This window comes from Dufourea novaeangliae, unplaced genomic scaffold (genome assembly GCF_001272555.1).
Source record: "Dufourea novaeangliae isolate 0120121106 unplaced genomic scaffold, ASM127255v1 scaffold165, whole genome shotgun sequence".
Lineage (NCBI taxonomy): Eukaryota > Metazoa > Arthropoda > Insecta > Hymenoptera > Halictidae > Dufourea > Dufourea novaeangliae.
In genome coordinates this window covers 223070-246045 of record NW_015374045.1, presented here as the reverse complement: position 1 = coordinate 246045, position 22976 = coordinate 223070, and the positions used below count along the sequence as shown (strand labels likewise).

The following is a 22976-nucleotide window of genomic DNA, read 5'->3' as shown; positions in this document are numbered from 1 at the left end:
TATATAGCAAAACTTACGTGTCCCCCGGTGACATCAACGCGTCGCGTGAGTTAGAGACACTACACACACCCGGTCCGGATTCAAGTGTTAAACGCTTTTCCTTTACGTTCGTCTCGGTGATCGAGGTTAAAGAATTCACTAAATACAAACGTTCAGTTTAGAGGTGGGGGGAGGGGGACAAAGAACGACACTGATTTTTCACGCGGACGAAGAAAAAAGAACGGCGATTCCGTCGAAGAGCATCCGGTGCCAGATGCGCCCGCGGGTTCTTTGTTCGTCTGTCTTTCTCTCTGACATTCACCCCCTTTCTTTTGTTTGCTCGGTCTTTCGCGCTCACCCTCTTTGAGAGGCATGCACACAAACACTCACACACGCACACATACGCTCGGGCATGCACACACGTATACACAGCATCTTCCTTTCAATTATCACTTGCACGCACGCGGCTTAAAGGTCCTGCTCGTTATCGCATCGTCAATAAATTAGACACATTTGTCGAGGCAACGGTAGTTTGCACAGGCAGGCGCGGCGAGGGCAACTGACGGGGAACGGTCACGTCCCACGAAAATATACCCACGGTCTTTTGACTCTACGCGTTCCCATTCGTCTGAATTCTTCACGAACGAATACGAACGCCATCGCGTTTTATTTTCGTTACGTTGTTTTTTTTTTTGTTTCGTAGAATTCACGACGCAAGTATCGATCGATCGATCGAGTCTGTCCGGCCCGGTTGTTCCGAGCTTATAAAATCGTTGAGTCGCGGTTTACAAATCGGATTGTAACGTCATGTTAAAAAATAAAAAATAAAAATAACAGATCGGATCGGGCTTGATCCGTGCGTCAAACGGTCGGTTAAAAACTGCTCCGACGAATGTGTTCTCGTTGCTATGCTTTGTTTTCCGTGAAACAACCCGGAAATGTCATATCGAAGTGAAAGGTAATCGGTTCAACCGTGAGGGTCTCGTTCCAGTGGTTAATACGAAGAAATATAATAAAAGATAAATCTCACACGGATTCCAAACAAATCTTCGGTTCGTTTGAGGTAAAAAGAAAAAAGGATAACACGATGATAAACTAAAATAAAAGAAACAAGCGTACGAAGAATTTATAATGAGCGTAACATAATTAAAAGAAAAAAAGAAAAAGAATGCCCTCGAGAACGAAAACCGCATTGAATAATCGAGGTGATAATACACACGTTCGAACGGAAACGCGATGATCACGCGCTACGGTATAACAAAACACGTTTTCCTTTACTTGTTTTTTTTTTCTTTGTTTACTTTGCTTTATTCGATGTAATCCCACATCTTTTTCGTTCGATCGTCGATGCGATTTTAAATAATAGGAATTTACCGGGACGCGTTCCCGGGAAGTGAAATATCAACCTCAAATTCATCTCCCGGCCCGCCGCCGCCGTCGTCGTAGTCGTATATCGTTCGCAAACACCGTCGATCGATCGATCGCGTATATCTGTCCCTTCCATTCGTTTTCCCATAGTTTTTTTCCTACCGTACAAAAAAGAAAAAACTAAATCCACAATTATGCCGACTAACACGATATAATCGATTAATCCAATTAAACTATCGAGTCGATACAATAATAATAATAATAATAATATTAATCATTAATTAATAATATGTACAACATTTTAAACGCTATTTACTTCATTTGTCCTCTATCTCATGCTCGGAACGTGGCACGTGCAACCGTGTATTTAAAAAAAAAATACAAGAAAAAAGAAATTAAAAAAAACCGACAGGAAAAAGAAGTCGGTTCCGACTATTATAAAATTAGTCCCTGTAAAGAATTCAAGTACAACGCGAGACTGTGGGACAGCGAGAAGAACGTTTATCTATCTAGTTATCTGTCTGTCTCTCTCTCGTCTTTTGGAAACGCGTGTCCACAGGAGCGCATAGAGCTGTTCCCTATGTTTTCCCATGTTCTCCCTTCTCATGTGTGTACGTTCCATCGTAGACAAAAATTTATTTTACTATTCGTGCGCGCTCCGTGTGTGTATTTCAGTTCGGAGCGACGTTTTTTTTTCTTCTTCGGACGTCCGCGTCGACCACGAGGACACACTTTCTTTTTATTTTTTTTTCTTACAAACTAACCCGTGTGTGTGTGATTTTTTTTTGCTAATTCTGCCCGGGTCCACGACGAGGACGTCACGGGTCGTGTCTCCCGCGGGTACACAAACAATACCACGAACGGGTCGTGCACCTAGCTAACTTGCGTGTCGTTTTTTCGACGAACGTCGACGCACGGAGGAAGCACGTGTGTTACAGGCGCCCTATTTTTTGCTCGTCACAACCACGCTCAAGAGGACTTTGTCCTCACGGCGTTCGGTCGCTCGTATCTCTCTCACTCTCTCTCGCTTTGTATCATTACTCTTTGACGGCTAGCTTTCTTTACTGTTCTCTTTTTCTTTCTTTCACCACGAATCTTTATTTATTCTTCTCTTTTTACGTTCTCCGACCTCGGGCGGAGAATCTCGAGTAAAAGGTAATGACGTGAAGGCGAACACTGCTAATAGACAGCACTCGGATGTGCGTATTGAGGACCGCAAGATCATTATTAATGCAGTGGCGGCTGCCGATTGCGAGAGGATCGTGCGTGTTTTTTTCAAGACGGCTGCGACTGATTAAAACAATCATCGGATAGTTAAAAAAAAAAAAAAAGAAAGAAAAAAGAAATGGATTGTTTTTAAAAAAGAAACGAGTGTGCCGGATGTCAATATTTTTTGGAAGACCCGTTCTGAATACGCGAGTTCGCGGGAACTCTATCGAGGAGAATGAACAACAATGCGTGGTATCAGTAAGAAACACACTTCTGTTCGTTTTTGATCCGGGGTGGCGGAGTGGGGAAAGGGGGGGATAGAGGCGAAGGAGGAGAGTGAAACAACTACGGTGACGAACGAAAGCAATATCGACACAGAATAAATTTTCTTTACCTCTGACGCTCGCGACATAGAACTCGTTTGTTTCATTTTTGTTCGTCTATTTCTCGCATTCGGTTCGTTCTTACGGTCTTGGATACAGAATCACCACCCGCATATACATTCATATCGTCGTACCGATAGATATTATTATTATTATCATTATTATAATTATACCCTATGTACAAATCGACATCGCCGATAACGGCATTATCATTAAACCTAAGCGACAAACGTAAGAGTAAAGAGTTACTAGGGACCAGTCATAATTTGTCATGCTAATAGTATAGGTAGCAACACGCCCGGTATAATCGTTTACTATCGTCATCATCATCATCATTATCTTCATCATTATCGTCATCATCGTTCATTCATCACCATTATCGTCATCTTCATCGTAATGATCGTGATCATCTGGATCGTCGCCTTGGATTCGTGTCGAATATAACATACATAACCGTATTTTAATGTCGTGTCGCGTGGATCTTCGCTGACAGTTTTAATTCATGTTTGGAATCTGTGCACTTCATTCCAATGCCCGTGTCCATACTTCCGCCCTGTCGTTTCGTTGGATGCGTCCTAGTACATTAATATTCCGAAGGTAATTTAAGTTCTACCTCTTTTTTCCGTATCTGTCGCATATTTCTATTCGTGTAACTCGTACAACGGCATTTCGAATAGACTCTAGCCGCGACGTACGCGAGTCTTTAGGGCGCAACTTATTTAAAATCAAACAAGGAACACGGTACATCGGAGAGGCGCGTTACTCGACGAATAACTACATATCATCATCTTTCGTCGTTTCCCTCTTTTGTCCGTGTCCTTTCCACGATTCACGCACACCACTATAGTTCATTTAGACCTAGCATGCTTAGAAAATACTTGAAAAATGAGTCCATTGGAAGGGTGGCTGTCCGAACGACTGGCTTCTTACTATTCACAGTTTCATTTCTTCTCTCCGTAGCTCGCGTAATAATACAGTCGTCTTGCTTCATGCGTTGTTCAATCGTTTCACTGGAGTTTCGCTATCGACTTCCTCTCCTGTTCCGTGAATTCTCTGTTTCTTCTCATTGCATTCTTTGCGCGTCTCGTTTGCGCAGTGGCCGGACTGAAACATGTCCAATGTCCGTTTTCGTTGACTAAATAATCGAAAGTACACCCGGTATCAGCCTCCAGACTCGACTAAGCCTAACGTTTTTTTTTTTTGTTTTTACTGGCCAACAGTGTGAAGCGCTGGTGGGATTTCCATGATTTCGTATTCTATAATATTTCTTCTCATCCGAGCCACTGGGCGCGTACGTACATTTATCTTTGCGTATGGTGTGTGTGTGTGTGTGTGTGTGTGTGTGTGTGTTTCTGTGTGTGCGTACGTATGCGTGTCCTTCGCCCATAAACCTGGTCCTCGATTTCTTCCCGTTTCTTCTCCTCTTCTTCTCTCTTTCTCTGTCGTTGCGGCATCTTCCACGCGCAACGGTTCTAACGACGCGGCGAAAACGTAAAAAAAGAGACAGCACAGCGCCGAGCGAGATGCGAAAGCTACCAAAACAAAAAAAAAAAACTAAAGAGATACACCGCATCGTTCGCCGGTTGTTATAACAATCAATAAAAACTTCATCACGATTTTAATCGTATCGACATAACACAAAACAACAATATCACCTAAATAATAGTTGCTAGTCCCCGAATACAGCTCGCGTTTATAGTTCAGCGTTAGATTGGGTCTTTTCCCCCTTTTCATCTTCTTAATATTCCTTCTCGCGTGGGAGCGTCGTTCCGATCGTGTGTGTCCCGTGAACGACAGCGAGTCGACGACCGACCCGAGATTAATAACACGATCGAGCTTCGACGACGACGATGACAAAAAGGCGACAATGAAGTTTGACAGCGAGGGACGCGGTGGAGACCATAAGCTAACGGGATGAGGATGATGAAGAGGATGTGGAGGACGACGATGAGGAGGATGTGGAGGACGACGATGAGGATGATGAGGAAGATGACGAGGAAGATGATGATGAGCATGATGAGGAAGACGCCGACGACGACCACGGTCGTACTCGTCTCGTCCTATCCTGACACGGATTCAAACGCCATAGAACGCGCACGCGGCTTACACTGTGTTGCGTGTTCACAGTCGTAATCGTGGTGGCGTTTTCACTGGGACCACTCGATTGTTATCTCCTGTCCCGATATAAGAGATAAGTCTTCATCGCCTGCGGCAGGTTCAGCAACTGTATTTTCTCTTCTAGCCTGTGCTTGCCGATCCGTTGGCGGATTACTCTTCGACAGAGGTCCATGAGGGGCAATGGCTCGGCTGGAATATAAACGATGTTCGCGTCAGTAATGAACGCCCACGCTGAACCTAGCTTGGCTCTAAGCGTAACAACAGTATAGAAAGACTACTTCGATTAAGAACTCGACTTATATACTCACGATCAAGTCCACCGATGTATTTCATCGTGATCTCGCAGTGTCCCCATACAGCGGACACAATAGGATGCAGCTTCCTGCCTTTAAGGCCTCTGAACGCGATACCAAGGTACTGTCCGTCCACGACGAAAGCTAACGTACCTTCGTCCATGTCCAGGACCACTGTGAACGTCATCGACAAAAATATGTTATAAATTCGACTCAGTCTCGGGGATACACCACTCATTCGCATAATGTATCAAAGAGAGACGGAAAGGAAGAGAGATTTTTGCAAGCCTCACCGAGGAATTTGTCAGGAACGATGAACGTTTCGTCCGGTTTGAGAAGGGCTGGATACGTGAAACCGTTATTGTTCTTCGAGTCGTGAAGCAGCTTATTCCTGCCAAGATCCCAGCCCCAACTGAGCTCGTTGTTGCCAACCAAACTCTGGTAACCGACACTGTGAAGAGGCGCGTCCGCTGTCGCGACACCAACTACGGCGTGCGTGCCCCGTTGCCTCGTGCTCCAGTACAACTCCCACACGTGCATGCCCTTCGTGTATCCGATTTTCCCCCTGATGCAATCCGTGCTCTGCGCCACGGGATGTCGGTGAAACGTCAACTTATCGTCTTCCTGCGAAACCGGAAGACAGAACTGTGATTGGAATAATGCCGACGCGCGCGCGTTGACAAACCATCGTTTCAGCGATCTTATTCGAAACTGCGCACACCAATCAACCACCCTGGTGTGCGAATCGTGTCAGTGTCAGGCCCTCTGCGGTACTAAATATACTTGTCGGAAGCTAAATATCTCCAGCTGTCAGAAACACACTCCTCGCATAACATATTAACCTTCGAAGAAGAGTTTTAACTCTCACTTGAACGCGATCACGCTCCAAATAGCGCGTATACAATCGTAGAGGGACAGACATTGACACGATTTCGGTTTTGGAATAAGAACCAGGCGTCTTTACACCAGTTTCATACGGTATTTCGAACAGATTCCAATGGACGATTAAGCAGCAAGAGAAGAAGCATTATTGGAAAAAGTTACACACATACAAGTAGACGAGGGGTCCGATCGGAGCCCCCTTTCGTCGATAGCGTACCTTGACGAATATGTTCAAACTACGGTCGTCAGCGTTCCAGCTGTGATGGACCTGGGTCTCCCGCGAGGCGGGTGGCATGTCGAGTAGTACATCGAGGCGTGCCGGCCTCGAGAAGTCTTGCGCCAGCTCCCTGGGTACCACCGGTTTGTACGCCACGGTGCCGCCGCCGGCACCGGCGCCGATTGCGTTGCCCGTTCCAGCTCCGCTCTCGCGCGTCACGCTCTTCACGCCGCCTGCGAAGAGGAAAAGATCAGTTTTCGTCGGTCCGCGAATCGATTACACATCCGTTCCCTGATATCTTAGGCATATCATGCAGAGGGGGGCTGAGAAGTTGGTGTGCGGGACACTAGAGAACACACAGGCAAAATCTCAGTTCTCAGCATGACAGTAAACATTTCTGGATACGGCGGGCCTTTTAACGGAGAAACCACAGAAGAATCCTGGTGAACTTCAAGGCTGTGGATGGCCCCTAGCCGCGACTCTCCTTGACGTTTCGCGAATTCGGGGGAAGAGGGGATGTAAAAGTTGGAAATTCTATGCGCGATCCACGGATGGATCAGCCAGCAGGGCACGGTACTCTCTCTCTCTCTCTCCGCTCTTGGTATTCTCGCTCGGGGTGGAATTTCCACATGGTCGTTAATAATTCAAGACGCGTCTGTGGGATTCATCCTGCGGTCGAATACCTGCCAGCGGCGCGTTCGAACCACGGAGATTTTGCCGTGGAACGAGGGAAAAAAAGAGTGGAAGAAAAATAATGAAGGGTCGGTCGGGTCCGTCCGTCCGTTCGACGGCGGTGGGCGCAGCAGGCTGCTTCGTTTAAGGTTTTCGAAGGTTGCTGCTGCTGCTGCCGTCTCTCACCCTCTCTGTCTCTCTTTCCTCGGTTTAGGGTCGAACACACCGAACGATATCCTTGGATGCTGGGTTTATTTGCTCTAGCAGCTGTTCCCCCGCCAACGTTCCAGAGGGTTCTGAAACGAGGGTTCTGGAAAGGTCCGTGAGGATTTCAAAGGGTCTGCACCACTACCTCTTGCCCGAAAAGCCGAGGGGCACTAATAGAAAGGTCCTTTCACGGCCCTCTCTGTGTGTATCCGGTCGGACGGTCGGCCGACCCTGCCGAGCGCCTCTCTTCTGGGCTCGACAGTGGCTTTTTTCGACGTTGTCCGGCGATCGTTCCTCCAAAATTCGGTCCCTTTTCTTTTGTTTTTCTTTTTTTTTTCTTCGATAGCCCCCACGTCGTAAATTTTCATCGTTGCAGCTGAGACTGCGAATTGGCTGTGGTGTAGGGCGACAAATTTCCCGATAAAAGACAACCACCGAGCTCAGCCCCCCGAAGCAGAAGGTGTCGTTACACGATCTCCCGCCATCCAGGCGGCGGAATCGATTTCCGGAAACGGTCAAACCGGCCAGCGTAAATCACGACAGTGGAGGAGAGCCGCGGAGTAGGATCTAACAGTGGGGTGTGTGTGTGTGTGTGTGTGTGATTTATCGCGGCGTTACCATCGTTTTTTTCTATCTTTCTTGCGGACCTGCCGGTGGATCGTGAACGTTTTAATGGGAATCACTGGCTAACTAATTGGTCAGGGAACCTGTTACGCCACGCTTTGGTCGGCTCCATTACGCGTTGTAACTTCGCGTAGGTAAATGATTAGCTACCTATTACAACGACTGTCCGAACGAACGCCTGTTTCCAAATCTATTACATTCCGACGTAACTATGCAAATCTCAGAGGAACTAGAAGCTACCGAATTAACAGATCAAACAGAGTCGAACGAATAAATTCTCCTCTAGGCAGATAGAACGGAGAAACTTGTCGGTGGTTCCGACGAATACGAAGAAGCAGAAGTTCTAGTTCCATTCTTTCATCCTTTCACTTTTTTAAACCGCGAGCAAACAGAATTTCTATGGGCCCTGTTATTCGGAGAATTTATTGAAAGGTTAATTGGAACGGTGACTAAATAGTTTTTTCACTTATGTAAATTCGTGCCGGTTTAAAAGAGCCGCGAGAAGGAACACGAACGAAGAGAACTTTCGCTTCAACCTGCATGCTTTATGGTACGTTTCTTGCCAGAGGGATAGTCTCGCTCCGAAGGACCTGTTCGTGGGCTTCTACCTGAGAGCAGGTAGGTAAAATCGAGAGCGGTCAGAGGCCTTGACCCTGGTCGAGGCCCCCGGGGGCCGAGGTGAGTCGACGTCGAAAGTTCCTTTCGCAGCATGGCCGCCCCTATGAGCGTTCGTTCTACTAGTGGAATTTACAATCGTGTCCGCGGGTTCAACGTTAAAAGGAACACGAGATTCGTTAACCCCTTGACTTAAGATTCTCTTGACGTCTACAGTCTTCAGAAATACGTTACTATTACTAGATCCCCGAGAACAAAATAAATACTATTGCAAGTTTACACAGGCAAAAGGTTAAGAAGATTCGTCCTCCTTTGGTCACGTATCTTCTACAAAAATTTCACTTTCGTATTTAATCACGTGGAATGATTCAACAGCTCCCTTAACCCACATTCCTCCTTCTACGCATCGATCACCCGAAGAAGTAACTGTCGACCGTGACAAATATTTCCTCAAAAAATATTCTCTCGCGCGAGGCTCCATCGCAATTACAACACTCGTCCCGTGGACCCAGACGTAGTAAGCAACTTCGCCTACAGACCAATTAACCCAACATTCCGCCAGGTTTCCTCCCCGTACAAAGCGACAAACTCGAGAACACAGGGCGCGCGACGAGTCGTTCTCGCGCGAAGGGGGGCACAAACCACGTCTGCTCCAATTTACCGAAAACCCACCGCGAGAACTGAAACAACGCGTTCCTCGAGAACCACCCCCTTCCCTCCTACTACGTGCAATATCTCGATGTCACGAAAACGACACCCATCCCAGACACATTACCCTCCTTCCACGCGTGGTATCGGTTCAATACACCCCAGCAGTTCTGCATATCTTCCTCCGCCCCCAAAAAAACAGAATCTCCCACATCGTGACGATACACACACACACACAATTTGTATATGTATCATCATCATCGTCAGCATCATCATCATCACGAAGGAGAGAGAGAGAGAGAGAGAGAGAGAGCGTCTACCATCGTTATTCACTCCCAGAGGGTGGATCGAAATCGGTAGTATCGTAGGGTAGTACCTATATCGCGTGATATGGGAAAAAATGGGTCCTGACCTGAAACTTTTTGGCCCATGTTCATGCCCCGATGGTGGGAGCGATGGTGTGGGTGATGCCGGTGATGATGCGAGTGGTGACGGTGTTCGTTGCACAGCTTGCCAGCGGGCAGCTTGTACTTGTGGTGCCTGGTGCCGCCGGTGGTGGTGGTGGTGGTGGTGGTGGTGGTCGTGGTGGTCGTGGTGACGAGGCGGTGATAATGGTGATGATGGTGGTGGTGGTGGTGGTGGTGACGGCCGGTGGTCGGTGGTGCAGCGGGCACCGCGCCACCGTCTATTCCTCCTCCTCCTCCTCCTCCGCCTCCAACGCCGCCGCCTCCTCCTCCGCCGCCGCCGCCCCTGCCGGGGCTCCCACCCCCGCCGCCCCCGCGGCCGCCGCCTCCGCCTCCGCTACCTAGACCGCCTCCGGTACCGCCAGTCGCGCCGTTTCCGCGGCTACCGCCCCCGCTCACGCAATGATTCGCTTTGTACCTGCAATGCGAACACACAGTGGGAAAACCTGATTAGTTTAATTTGTCCTCGTTCACCATGGTGTGGGTGTGTGTGTGTGTGTAGGAAAAGGGAGGAGGGAGCACAACGTGCATCGATTTTTCGCGGGGGAGACAGTACTCCCACACACAGGTTTTAACCGGGGTCGACCGAGAGCCACTACGTTTTCCGGGCCTCCGTTTATACGAACGGGGCCTTTAAACGACAGGGTTCGTTTCGATGAACTTGGGCCCAGTTTGTAGAATGGGAGGTCCGAGTGGTTACCAGAATCGTCGAAACAGAGCCTTGCTCAGTAGTTTCAGTAATAAGAGATGAGACCTGGTGTCTTAGATGAGTAGCGGAAGATTCTATGTGGTCCATAAATAATTGAGGGTTGAATGGGTTACTAAACGATACTGTGATTTAATCGAATTCGAGAGCTGCTCGCTTTCGATTACAGGGCACCACGCTGAGTGATCGGTTTAACTTCGTAACCGTAAGCGTTCGGTTCAAGTGACAAAGTTATACGGGGCATCCGCAGAATTTCGAAACTATGCGCGGCCCGACAACGATTATGCGCTCGCGCGCGCTCGGAAAATATTCGAGGACCGTGGAAAATCGCGATTACGCGCAGGGTGACGCGGGACAGGCATGCTCGGCATGGTATGGGTATATCGGAACAAATTCGCGACGGTTAAATTCCGCTCGTGTTGTTGTATGTCTCTCGCTATATTTATCACCGGCTCGATCGTGTCGAATAATATCGTGATAAATTTCGTATCGTGTTCACGGTCGTCGAATCGGTGGTTCCGGAGCTCGTACTGTCCGGGTTTGATGTCGTGCATAAACAGGCCCCCCTTCCGCCAGCTGTGGAAATGCGACGTCGTTTGTCGCGCAGGACACGAGGAAAAATGCTTCGTCGTGTCTTGTAAACAGGCCTTGCCACCCCGCCCACCTCCTCACGTGTTTTCCATCGTTTTAAATTATGATCGATCCCAACAGAATTCACGAGACAAATCTACGAGGGAAATTTCAGTCGATCTCGGTCCCCCGTTACAATTTTTCCCGCGCGTGGACTTAAGTGTCGGTTACATGGAACGGTTCAATTTCAAGATTAAATCAGCCGCTGTTTGGCTGCGGGAACGAGAGGCGTTTCAACGATAATTCAATTTCGGAAAATTACCCGTCCGACCGCGATTATTCCACGGTCGGCCGCGTGAGCTCGCGATAAAATAACTTCGAGAACAGAATTCTTTCTTTACCCGTGAACTTCGAGGTCTGCGAAATTGCGGTGACGGGCTTCCCGATAACGGCGAGGAACGACGCGCGCGGTTTTATCAGGTGGTCGCAGCCGGAAAGGTCTGATTTCGACAAATCAGCCAACGCGGAGTGTAAAGTCCCCCTGCTTCGTTTATGCGCCGTCTATTATCATCGTCTGTTACTTGAACATAAATTCACTTCACCCCTTAGGAAGATCCACCCTCGATATCGAACAGAGAAATCGTGTCCGATTAAAGGTTAACTGAAACACGATCGTTTTCCGCAATTAACGGGCTCGATTAACCGTTTTCGGTACAGGATGGATGGGTAATTGCTCACTTTAGATCGACCTCAAACCGTCTGCGACGCGCCTCATCATCGAATTGGTGTATCGTCGACGAATCGTCGAGACATGCTGCCCAGAAAAGGCAGCAACATTTTTCCACGTCGGCTCTGACCAGTTGCATGGTTAATGCGACACGACACGTAGGACGAAGTAACAAACGACGTCGTGAACCCGCGAACACGGGAAAACAAGAAAAAAACAAAACAAGACAGTCGATAGGCCGCCGCCTGAGGTCGCTACGATGTTTTCCAGCTGGTCACACTTCCGTCGACCGTCGTCGTGACGTAACCCCCCCTCCTCCTCTCGCTCTGGCGCGCTAACGCCACCCGTGACTCGTTCGTATCCGTTCGCCACGGCTCGCTTCCGGCCACGAACACCGGACACTGACATCCTGGATCCGGTCGGTTTCGGTTATGCCCGAGATTATTACGATCGGTAAAAAATCCGCGGGGTGAAAATTTGCGAGGAAACAGCTCGAACGACGCTGGGAATCTCTTCGTAAACGGAAATTCTACGAGTTGTCCAACCCTTCTGTTAATTCTCATTCGTTGAGACACTGATTCATTTCGTTCTAATTTATCGAAACATTTTTAACTAATTGATTATCGTGAGATGAAATACGAGCAAGGTATTAGTACGATGCCGTGGTTCCCGCGGAAAGACCGGAAACGCGGTCGAGAAATTGCGAATTTAATTTTCCGCCACGAAGGAGTCGAGCAAACCCCCCACCCCACACGATTCTAAACAACAAGTCGTCACGGTTGTTGCGCCGCTCGCAAACACTCGCCATTAAATGGTGTTTATCCCCGTTAGTCAGAGACCGACTAATCCCGAACAATATTACACGGTTCCCCGGAACGGGAGAAAGTAGTGCGGTCGTGTAATCGGTCGGCGTCTTCGTTGCGTCATCGTCGTCCATCGAGGCCCACCGGTTTAACGCGCTCGCCCCCGTTACGGTCGCTCGCACAGCCGAACTACTTTCGCGTGTCGTGAAAACGCGCCGGAAAACCGTACGGCGCAAACTGTACGCTTGTCGCTTCGATGGAAGAACAATGAAACGGAATTGGAAAGGAAGTTCCCTCCCCTTTATTCATCCTATCGAGTCTTGGATGACGACTGTTCCCGCTCGAAGGCTCACGCGAATTTATTTCGACGAATATCAAAATGCTGCACGAATTATTCTTATAGTCCCGATCGAACGACTGCATAGATCGTAGAGCACTGGAGACAGAACAGAGATCGGGCTGAAATTCTTTTTACGAGGCCAGTGAGTAGGTACGGTGCAACCGAAAGATGATTTCCTCGAGGCGTCTGGATCGAATGGCATTCAATTTCGAGAGGAAATACGAGAGGCACCACCGCCGGTCGCTCGTTCGAGCATGGTGGAGTGGCGCCCAACCGGCAGCGGCGGTATTGATCCGCGGGGGTCACCTTTGCCCCACCTCGACACGAGACCAACCCCCAAATCCAGCAACGTCCCCCCCTGGTCGTCCTCCCCAACCCCTCCCTGGCCACCCTCTAACACCGACACTCGCCGACGAGGGAGAGACAGAGAAAGAGAGACACACCGACGTGCCCCTACCCTGGAGAAATAGACCCGACTAAAAATTGCTCTGGGAAAATTCCGACGTCGGTGCAACACCCCGGGAACTGGTGCTCGTCCGAATTGGGCCACGTTTCACCTGTTTTCACCGGATTAACAGGTTTATCGGACCCCACGACACGAGCTAAAAGCAATGTTCCTTCAGATCCAGGATTTTTGCCAAAAATTACAGAAGACGTCGAAGGGAACTGTATTATCGAAGATCGAACAGAGACTCGTCTCTCTCAGAAATGGACAAATTCATTAGCTAGAGAAAGAATCTCGAGTAACGAATAAAAGATAAAAGCGAAAGTTCCCTCTCTCTCTCTCTCTCTCTCTATCTCGATGGGAATCTAATCGGGAAAGTTCACAATCGACAACTACGAGCCGTGTTCCCAATGATCGATCCATCAATCCGCTGATTCGCGGCGGAAGCTACTCTCGACCCTCTTAGCGGATCCACGAAAGCCTCGTGAATCTTTCAGTTTTAGATGGGAATCCAGTAATTTTTTCCCCAATTGATCCGTTAAAGGAAATTACATCCCTGGAGGACCGAACAGGATCGAAGAAACGAGCTTCTTTCCCCGTATCGACGAAAAACGACCTAATACACATGAAAACACAAAGTTCTCGTTAGAATATGTATCGACGACGAGGCACTCGACGAACGGAGAGCACAGGTGGTGCTCTTCAGGGTGGTTACCCTGGGATAAGGTGGGTTCATCGGCGTGGAAACGTAACGAGGCAGATCGATCAAACATCGTCCAGGAGAAGCGTAAATCGCGGGACACGGTACCGCCAGGCTTTAACCAGTTGCCAACCGGCACTGCACACGCCAGTCATCCAGTTGTCAATTGCGTTCAATGATACCGAAACGCCGATCCATTTACGCGTCGTTGCTCTCGCGTGACGCGTACTGGCATCGTTCACTGGAAGCCTTATAGCCGCGAGACGTTGTACACATTATGTCTCGTGTATAATGTATCGACTGTTGTTCCTGTTTGTTGCTAGGAAAAACAGGGGAGGTAGACCCTTTGGAATTTTCTATAAGAATAGAATTCTCCGAAACGAATGACACCAGGCGAGATCAATAGAGGTCTCGCTACAGAATTATTATACCAGCAAGAATAGATTACCCATCTTCTGGTGATCTTGAAGGGGAATGATTCACTCGCTGGTCAGACCGCCGAAGCATTAAACGACACCATCGAAAAAGTATTTTGCGCTGCGTTTATAAACGTGCGCTGAATATTAAAAACAAACATTTAAAAACGTATAATATAAATATAATCTTCAGGGTCGCATAGACCTTAGGAGAATAGCAGGGTTAATCTCATTAACTAATGTTTCTTTTTCCTGGACTGAACGCTGTCCTCTGAATGTCACGGTTTTTCTATGTCCGATCGACGAAGGAATCGGTACCACGGGGACGCCGGTTTCTACGAGGCGGCATCATTTTGGTGTCGAACACCAGCGAGAGGAACCATACCTGTATAGGTACGTAACGGTCGTTCCGCGCGCGTCGTAGCAGCTTAGTGGTCGGCTTAGAAGCGGAACAGCTGACGACCTAGAGGTCTGCCAGCCAAAGGAACGAATATACACACACACACACACCTGTTCGCCAGCTGCCACGACAAACGACGCCCTGATAGAAACCGCCTTGTCCATTCTGCACTTGGACTCTTTTGTCGGCGGAGAACCACAGGCTCGCTCGCACGTTCGCCTCCCGGTTTGATCGCGACTCGTGTATTAAGATCGAGCCCCAGGTTTTATCGCTTTATTTCGATCTACGTTGGCTCGCTCGCTTGCGCGAAAAGGCTGATGCAACGGTCAAGGGAGAGTGTGCTTCGAGATACTTATATGATTTGGGCATTTGAATAGTTCCTGAGGTTTTTTTTTTAATCTCTCTCTCTCACTCTCTCGTTCCCTCAGAACACCGTTGGTCTTGTGAAAGTCGAATTGGAAATAATGGGGATAGTGTTTCGTGGCAGTAAAATAGAAGCAGCAGGATTACCAAACGGTGTATAAATCAACGGGATTAAAATCGTAGAGATAGAATGGTTAACGATAGATTTGATAGGGACTATAAAATAGGAATGAAGGCGTGTTCTACTAATGATACCATTAAAGTCAAAGTAACAGGTCCTACGATAATACCCGTACCGCACTGGTAGTTACGACTCAACAATGTTCCGAAGTGAAAAGTAGGTGGTGCCCTGTGAGAATTTAACTCCAAGTAGATACGGACGTTCTTGGTCAGCCCACGGCGAGTGATTCTCGTTTTTGCGAAAGCAATCCTCGAACCAAAAGTCGCCCAGGGACTTTTAATGTCCAAATGATTACACGCATTTTTGTATCAGCATTTCCACCGAATGTAACGTTCTTTTCGACGACGATCAGCGTCACAACGGGTCGAAACCACCAACGATCTGTCTCGTTCCTTTTCGCCAACGGTCGCCGGTCCAGGTCGATCGCTCGATTTCGATTCGTATTAATGCCAGCAGAGCCACGCCCCGCTGGCGAGAGTCTCCCCGAGACAATGGGTCCGGTCTTCGCGGCTCGATCGAAGTCAAATATCGAGGTAATAAAAGCGGGTACCCCTTCAGCTGCCGCTGCAACCGATCCTTTCAGGCTTCGCGGCTCGCCCCGAGATCTCTCGGAGTCGCGCTCCAGGGGCCAACTGTGGTCCTCTTCGTCGCGGTGCTTTTTCTCTTCTCTTTTTTTCGGGCTCGTTTCTATTACCCCGTCGTCGCCCCTTTTGTGTGCGTGTGCTCCGCATGACGAGTGGATCGCGACCTTTCTCAGACCGTAACGATCGCGCGTCTTTTCATCGACGACGAATGTTTGTTCCCCGTGCTCTTCTCCGTCAGGAGGTCCAAGAGCGTTACTCGTCTTTGCCACGGCACACGAAAATGTACCAGATGTTTCGGAGTCGACAGAGGAGGAAAGGACCACAAAATGTCGCTGGTCTGCCAGAGGAACGGGGGAAGAAAGAGGAAGGAGGATTTCTCAGGACTTCAGAGCGTGCACTTGACTTTTTACACTGACTCACGGCGCCTCCCGGCCGCCTGCGTGCCCCCAAACGTCGCTTTTAAATCGGTTCGCTGTTCTTCGAGCTTGAGAAAGTGAGATCATCGGTATACCTCCCCTCCTCCTCCTCTCTCACTCTCTTGGAAGTGCATTTAAGGACGGGTTACGCGGGTCAAACTGCAGCTACGGCTGCACTCTCGATACACACACACGCACACACATAAATACACACAGAGAGAACGACAGAGAAAGAAGTCTGGAGATCGACGACGATCGGCTGAAAAGATATGTTTAAGCTCGAAAGACGATCGTTGCGGTTTCTCGTCATGGAAAATGCCACCCCCTCCCGCCACTCTGAGGAACACGATTCTCGGACAGTTGCGAGGTTTAATCAACTAATTCCTCGTGTAAGTTATTCTCGTATTTCTGTTCCGCTCGGACGTTGCTGCCCCGTAATTGCGGCTAATGGATACGCCCATTAGATTTCTTGTTCACGAACGGTTATCGTCATCGTCTCGTTCCACGATTCTATCGGGCGTAATAAAGAACGGTTATTATTAGATTGTTACGAGGTATATGGGGTCCGGGTGTTGATATACCCACCCGTGAATGTAAAAATAATCCCCCCCCCTTCCCCTGTGTCGGGTATTTTTGCCGACCGAGCTTCGGTTGCAACCGAACGGCGATATTAGCGACCAGAGAGGATTTCTTAACAGCGACGAGATTCCTTGGTCCTCGACAAGGAAATCTCTGGAACGCACGTGTGTGTGAGTATCGGCGGGGAGCGAACCCAATACCGTGATTTCCATGAAAAATGTAAAACTGGAATCGCCAACCGCTCGCCCGTTCGGTCCCGTCTTTTAATATCGTACGCACGTCCACTTGTACGATCGAACGAACAGAGAACGGAGATAGAGAGAGAACGTTCCGTGGCTACGGTCGCGGATTCTACGCGTTGCACACGTGCAGAACTGGGCGGATCGTGTTGCGGATAAACGACGCTAGCCTCGGACCAGAGTGACAAACGATAGCAACAGGAAGAAGATACTCCTGTAAAGGTGTTAGCGTGAAGACACTAGCGCTGGTCGCGATCGCGCGAGGCTTGGCCAGAGCAATCGGAGCAATTTCTCTGTTTCCATCGCGGCAATACAGTGCTTAAAAGTATGGGATTTATTCAGATTTATTTATTTTCTTCTTCGAATCTAATAGTTTCGCACAGATGTTCTGTTACAATGAAAGTGTTTTTTAACCGATTTGATCCGTTCGTTACAGGGAAATTATAAGATTACTTGTATCCCTACGATTTCAACGTTATACATAAGCTTGTTCATGGACCGTCAGCCTCTAACAAATAGAATAATACAACCTCATGAAAACCGTTCGGTCTCTTGGCTTTTCTGAACCGCCGCGATCGTGCATAGAACTCTCGTAAGAAAACGATGATATAGCCCCGGCTGTCAAGTTTTTTTCTTTTTTTTTTTTTTGCTTACTCTTTCTCTCTCTTTCTACGACCGTTTATTCAATCGCATGCAAATGCGCCGCAATCTCTTTAAAGAATCATCGGCTGAACGAGGCCGGCGTAGAGGTAGTATCCACACGCGTGAATTTCGTAACTCGGTGTCCCGGCTGAATCTTTCAGATATGTATACCCGTCGTCGTTGAGCCGAGTTTGCCTTGGTACAAAGAAAACCTTTCCAGGAGAAAGTTGTTCTATGAGACGGTCACGTGGACAACAATTTTACCATTTCCGCGGGGAATGCGTCCCTTATTCGTTGTAAACGCGGGGCTAAGCGAAAACGGTGCGATTCGAATGTTTCCGCGAGACGAAAGGGCCGACGACGATTTATCGAATGCTCTTGCGATCGATTATTTATCACTGAATCATTCGTCTGGTTCGAGGTAAAAGATGCCGCGACGATCTCGATAACGAAATTGAAAAAAAATCGCAGCCGAGATTTTCTCAAGGACCATGGAACGTCGAAGGAAAAACGAAAGGCAACGGCCAGTGGTCTCTCTCTCTCTCTCTCTTTCTCTCTTTCTTTTTGTACTCGCTTCGTTTCTCTGCTCACGGATTTCCTCACACGCGCGAGCAAGCGAGTGGACGCGTGCAAAATCGCGTCTCGATGAGCCACCACCACCACCACCGTTTCGCTTTTTCGCCGCGGAGGGACTGGTTCCCGAAGACGGTGTCCTTGGAGAAGGATAACTCGCGCGAAACTTTTCTCGTTCCAGATGCCTTTTTCGTCTTGGGCTGCTTGAAATTAAGCTCTCCGCCGCGAGCGGAATCCCGAGATATTACGGTGGAGAACGCGTGTCTGGTTTGTGAGCAGTTGGGATCTTCCTACCACGCAGGAACGATACGCACATACACTGGCCGGGAAGATTGCTTCGAATGTATTCGATCCATTATCGTGTTAAGGGAGATCTACTTTGAAGGCTTGCGTAGATGGTAGATTTAGCACTTAAGAAGACCCGAAAAATTTCCGAATGCTTTCTCGTGGCAGAGATGTAAAATGATACGCGTGTATAATGGATCGACAATCTATTTTAATCCATCGGAAACGAGCTCAAGTTTGACTTCATTCTGGGAAAATTCCGTCTCGTAGGCACCGAAGCTGTTACGGCTGATAGAACGCTTTCGGATATTGTTCTTCCGACGGAGTTTATTCCAGGCTGAGACTTCGCGAACCGGGGACAACGAAATTATCATATTTCCCATGACAAGAGGACTTTTGCTCGAAAACAAGAATCCCCGATAACCAACGACGCATTTCCGTGGAAACACACGGGCTCGTTCCGCGGGCGGAAGGCAAAGTTCAGGGCAAGTAAAATGTCCTTCTCCTCGCTTAGGTAACGAGATTCTTTTTGTCGGGAACTGCGACGAACCGACAGACTGACAAACACTGTCGTGTAACGAGGCAGGATCACGCGACGGACGCTAATCGCCTGGTACGAAATAGAAACAGTGTGCTTCTTGCAAGGCAGCCGTGAAACAGAAACAATTCCACGGTACGTAAGGGAAGGGGAGACGATAAATAAACATACGCTAGAAACGTGTTCTGCAGTCGGTCTAGCGAGGAAAAATCAGTCCTTTATCGCCGTGACGTAACGAATATACATCGAGTCAAGGTACGACATAAGTTGGAATTGCACAGTTCACTCGAAAAGAATTCAACAGTTCGAAACGGAGATCGATGCTCGTCTTCGAGCATTAGGAAACATGATCTCGTCCATGGAAATCGGTGAAGAGAGCAATCGAGGAGAAAGCCACTCGCAAAGAGGGAACGAACCACCACACCGCGGCTTACGTTTATCTTCAGCTTATCGAACACAGCAACGACGCAGCAGAAGCAGCAGCAGCAACAGCAACAGCGGCAAAAGTACGCGCTCGTTTATCTGGAGTTGGCGCCTGGTCGGTTGTGATCGCGGCGCAACACGGCATCGGGCCCGGTTCAACGACCCCGTTTTCAGTGATCTTGCGTGGCCTTGGAACACACCAGACCGGATGTTGCAAGAGACCGACCAACCGACCGACCGACCGACCGCGGGCCAGGCTTGCGGAGAAAGAGAGACGCTGCGAGACGAGTCACGAGCGGACCATGAAAAGTTCGAGGCCGAACAGATCCGAACGGAGGGTTGGTTGGAGAGACTCATCGTCGAGAGAGAGAGAGAGAGAGAGAGAGAGAGAGAGAGAGAGAGAGAGAGGGAGAGAGAGAGTTCTAATTTGATACGTATTATTCCACGAACCCTTCCAGTACATTCGAAGAAATTGTCCACGTTGCCTTTATATAGGGCTCCTCCTCTGGCGGAGCTGGGTCTCACCCGGCGTTTCGCGCGCAAAAACTCGTTCGATCCGCGTAAAAAAAAAGGGGGTGAGGTGAGGTGGAGGGATCTCCGAAGGTAGCCCCGGCGACGACGACGACGACGTTGCACGACGACGGGGTTAGGAGGCTGCGCGTGCACGCGAAGAAAAGCGAAGGGGGCACACACCACGCGGGCAGACAATGAACAATCGTACATTGTTACGAGTTATAGCATTGTTACTCCACTCCATGGCCGAGGCCCGTGTTCACATAATTAGGCTGTAAACGTTTCGAGACAATCACCATTGTTTTCTCTCTCTTTCTTTGCCCCCTTGGATTAAGGTGCCTCTCCTGGCACCCCCACCCCCGAGAGAGTCTCTGAAACGAGCGCGCTAACCACGTCGAGATGTTCTCCATCGAGATCGGTGGAGAGGGGGGTCCTCGATCGTTAAAATAGTAGCTCGTGCTTTATTTCTCCCTTTCGTTGCGCATAGTTTCGACTCGCACTGGAGGCTGCTTCCATTTATGGGCAGGCGGACGCGGTGTAGAGAGTGAAAAGGTTTTCGCCGAATCTGCAACGGAACACGACTGCGCGACTACGACGATATTAACGATCTGGGCATTTAATTACCCGTGATTGCTTCGTTGCCTGCAAAAATTCAGGCGACCCTTGGTCTGACGTATTATCGAGAGAAGCTGGGAAAACTGTTCGGACGAACGAAAATTATTCCTGAAGGAGGACAGACAGGGGTACTCCGAAGATCGTCGATAGCGACGAAACGGACCTGCTCTCTGTCTCCATCCCCAGTTGTATTCCTCTCGACGTTTATCTCTTCCCACGGGCGTGTCTCCCTTTGGAATTTGTTTCTCGACGAGATTATCGCGAGGTATACATCGTCGTGTCCCCTTATACCCCAGTCAGGGATGGAAATAAGGGAGTAGTTCGAGGAGGGGCTGTGCTCTTCTCGGCGTAAATGAAACAGGCTGTCCTTTACGAAACAACGGTACCAAGTGAGCTCCCCGAACGACGATTCCCAGATATTTTTTCGTCCAACAGCGGACACCGAACAGATCCTGAAGGAATATACGCGATCACTGTAGGAAAGTTACGATACAGATCCACCACAGGCGATTGCCGTGGGTATTCAGAGTCGAAAGCGAAAACACGCCAGAGTGGACCCAGCCGCGCCAGAGGATATCCTCGCTGGAAAAGCTTGTTCTACCTGTGAACCGCGTGTGTCTCTCGTTGCGCAGGTATGTATCGCGGGGGATAGAGCGAGGAAGAGAGCGACGAAAAACACCGGGACGAAGGGAAACGGAGGACCACGGCCGAAGGTGGAGGAGGTGGAAGGTGAGAGGCGACCGAGAGAGATAATTTATTGTTATTCTCGGTGCATTCGATGACGCTACACATTCCCCAAGATGGCTGCCCCGCAAACGGAGGAGAAAGAGGAGACAGGCAGAGCAAGAGGACACGATCGAGAGAAGGAAAGCAAGAGAGACAGAGAGAGAAAGAGAGAGAAGAAACTAGCGGTTGGTAGCCGTGACCTTGTCTGGTACCCGACCCCACCGTGTGCCTTGGCTTCCACCACACATCCTTGGCACCCCACTACGCAACCACCGCCGACAACGCAAAAGAGAGGAGTGCCGCAGTAGGTAGGGAGATGATCGAGCGAACACGGAGGGGAAGAGAAGCAGCAGCTCTGACGCGCGGAAGGAGAAGGTGGCCGAACGAGAAGGTTGAATGCGCGTGCGCACGCGACGGTCTTCGTCCACTCATTGTTACCTAATTTAATGAGGAACGACGAAGAGAACCACGTGCCCGTGAATGTATGTACCTCGATGAACTCCGAACCATCCGGTTCCGATGAAATCACCAAATGTTTGGTATACGTATGTACGTACTTCGAGATGAGTAAGCTTCAGCAGGAAGTTCTCCTCTTCGACGTGGTAGGATGAGGAGCAGAGGGGGTTCTTTCGCGTTCGAGATTCGCGGAATTCAGACCGGAAATTACGGACGTTCGACATACGAGCGGACAATCCGAAGGACGGGCGTACGAAGAAATTAAATTCCGGAAAGTTTATGAGATACTCGAGGGGATCCAGGACTCTGAAGAATTCTATCCTAAACGGGTCTGAGGATCTCTAAATTATAACGAAGGGGTATATCAGAAATCGATTTCGCGAATCAGGGGTTTCGGGAAGGCCGTCGAAAGTATCGAAATTCGAGGCGGTTGCGAGGGTCAACCTCGACGAACAAAGATGATCGTTCACGTCTAGACCGTGATAAGGGACAGATGTCTCGGTGTCGTTGCGCAATCTCGACTACGGCTCGACGATGAAATGTGTTTAACGAAATGTTTCGCAAGCCTCCGGAAGAACGCCACCGATAGCAGTATCCGCGAGATTGATATTACGAAACTTCGAGGAGGTTGCTCCGTTCGAGACCAGTTATACAGCGTTCATTTTAAGATCGTTCGTCACCTGGAAGTCGACTTTGAAGAAAATACTTTTACCGTGGATAGTCCACTAAAGTCTGCCCTGGGGGTATCATCTGTCTTGCGAAGGAGGCAGTAAAGTTCAGAAACTTCGTCAATTTAAAAAAAAAGGGGGGGGGGAGGCAAAAAAAGAAGAAACCAAGGAGGGAATGGATGCGAACACACAGGACTTGGGGTATCGATATTGCGGACGCCTCGTTCCTGAATGCAACCTCATCGAAGACAGAGAGGAGCTTCTTCCGGCGGATGTGCAGCCGCGACGTGTCGCTGACACATCCTGCTACCAGGACAACAATAGGCGAGCACCCTCCTCTTCCGGGTCGCATGCGCCAATTATTCCCGGTGTCGAACGGAGGAAAGAGT

General features: G+C 49.1%; 1 protein-coding gene across 5 annotated transcripts in view; it reads right to left on the bottom strand.

The window, feature by feature from the left end:
* Positions 1–2991: 2991 nt before the first annotated feature.
* LOC107189637 (protein gustavus) overlaps positions 2992–22976 on the bottom strand; it is a 168502-nt gene continuing 148517 nt past the window's right edge. For 4 of the 5 annotated variants that reach the window (XM_015578214.1, XM_015578212.1, XM_015578215.1 and 1 more), the window contains 5 exons: positions 9628–10097; positions 6450–6682; positions 5644–5974; positions 5366–5524; positions 2992–5246 (listed from right to left, as the gene is read on the bottom strand). In XM_015578214.1, coding sequence (XP_015433700.1) covers positions 5107–5246; positions 5366–5524; positions 5644–5974; positions 6450–6682; positions 9628–10097 — 1333 coding nt within the window. In that variant the 3' untranslated portion in view covers positions 2992–5106. The remainder of the gene's footprint in view (positions 5247–5365; positions 5525–5643; positions 5975–6449; positions 6683–9627; positions 10098–22976) is intronic. The other variant, XM_015578213.1, reaches the window with a different exon arrangement.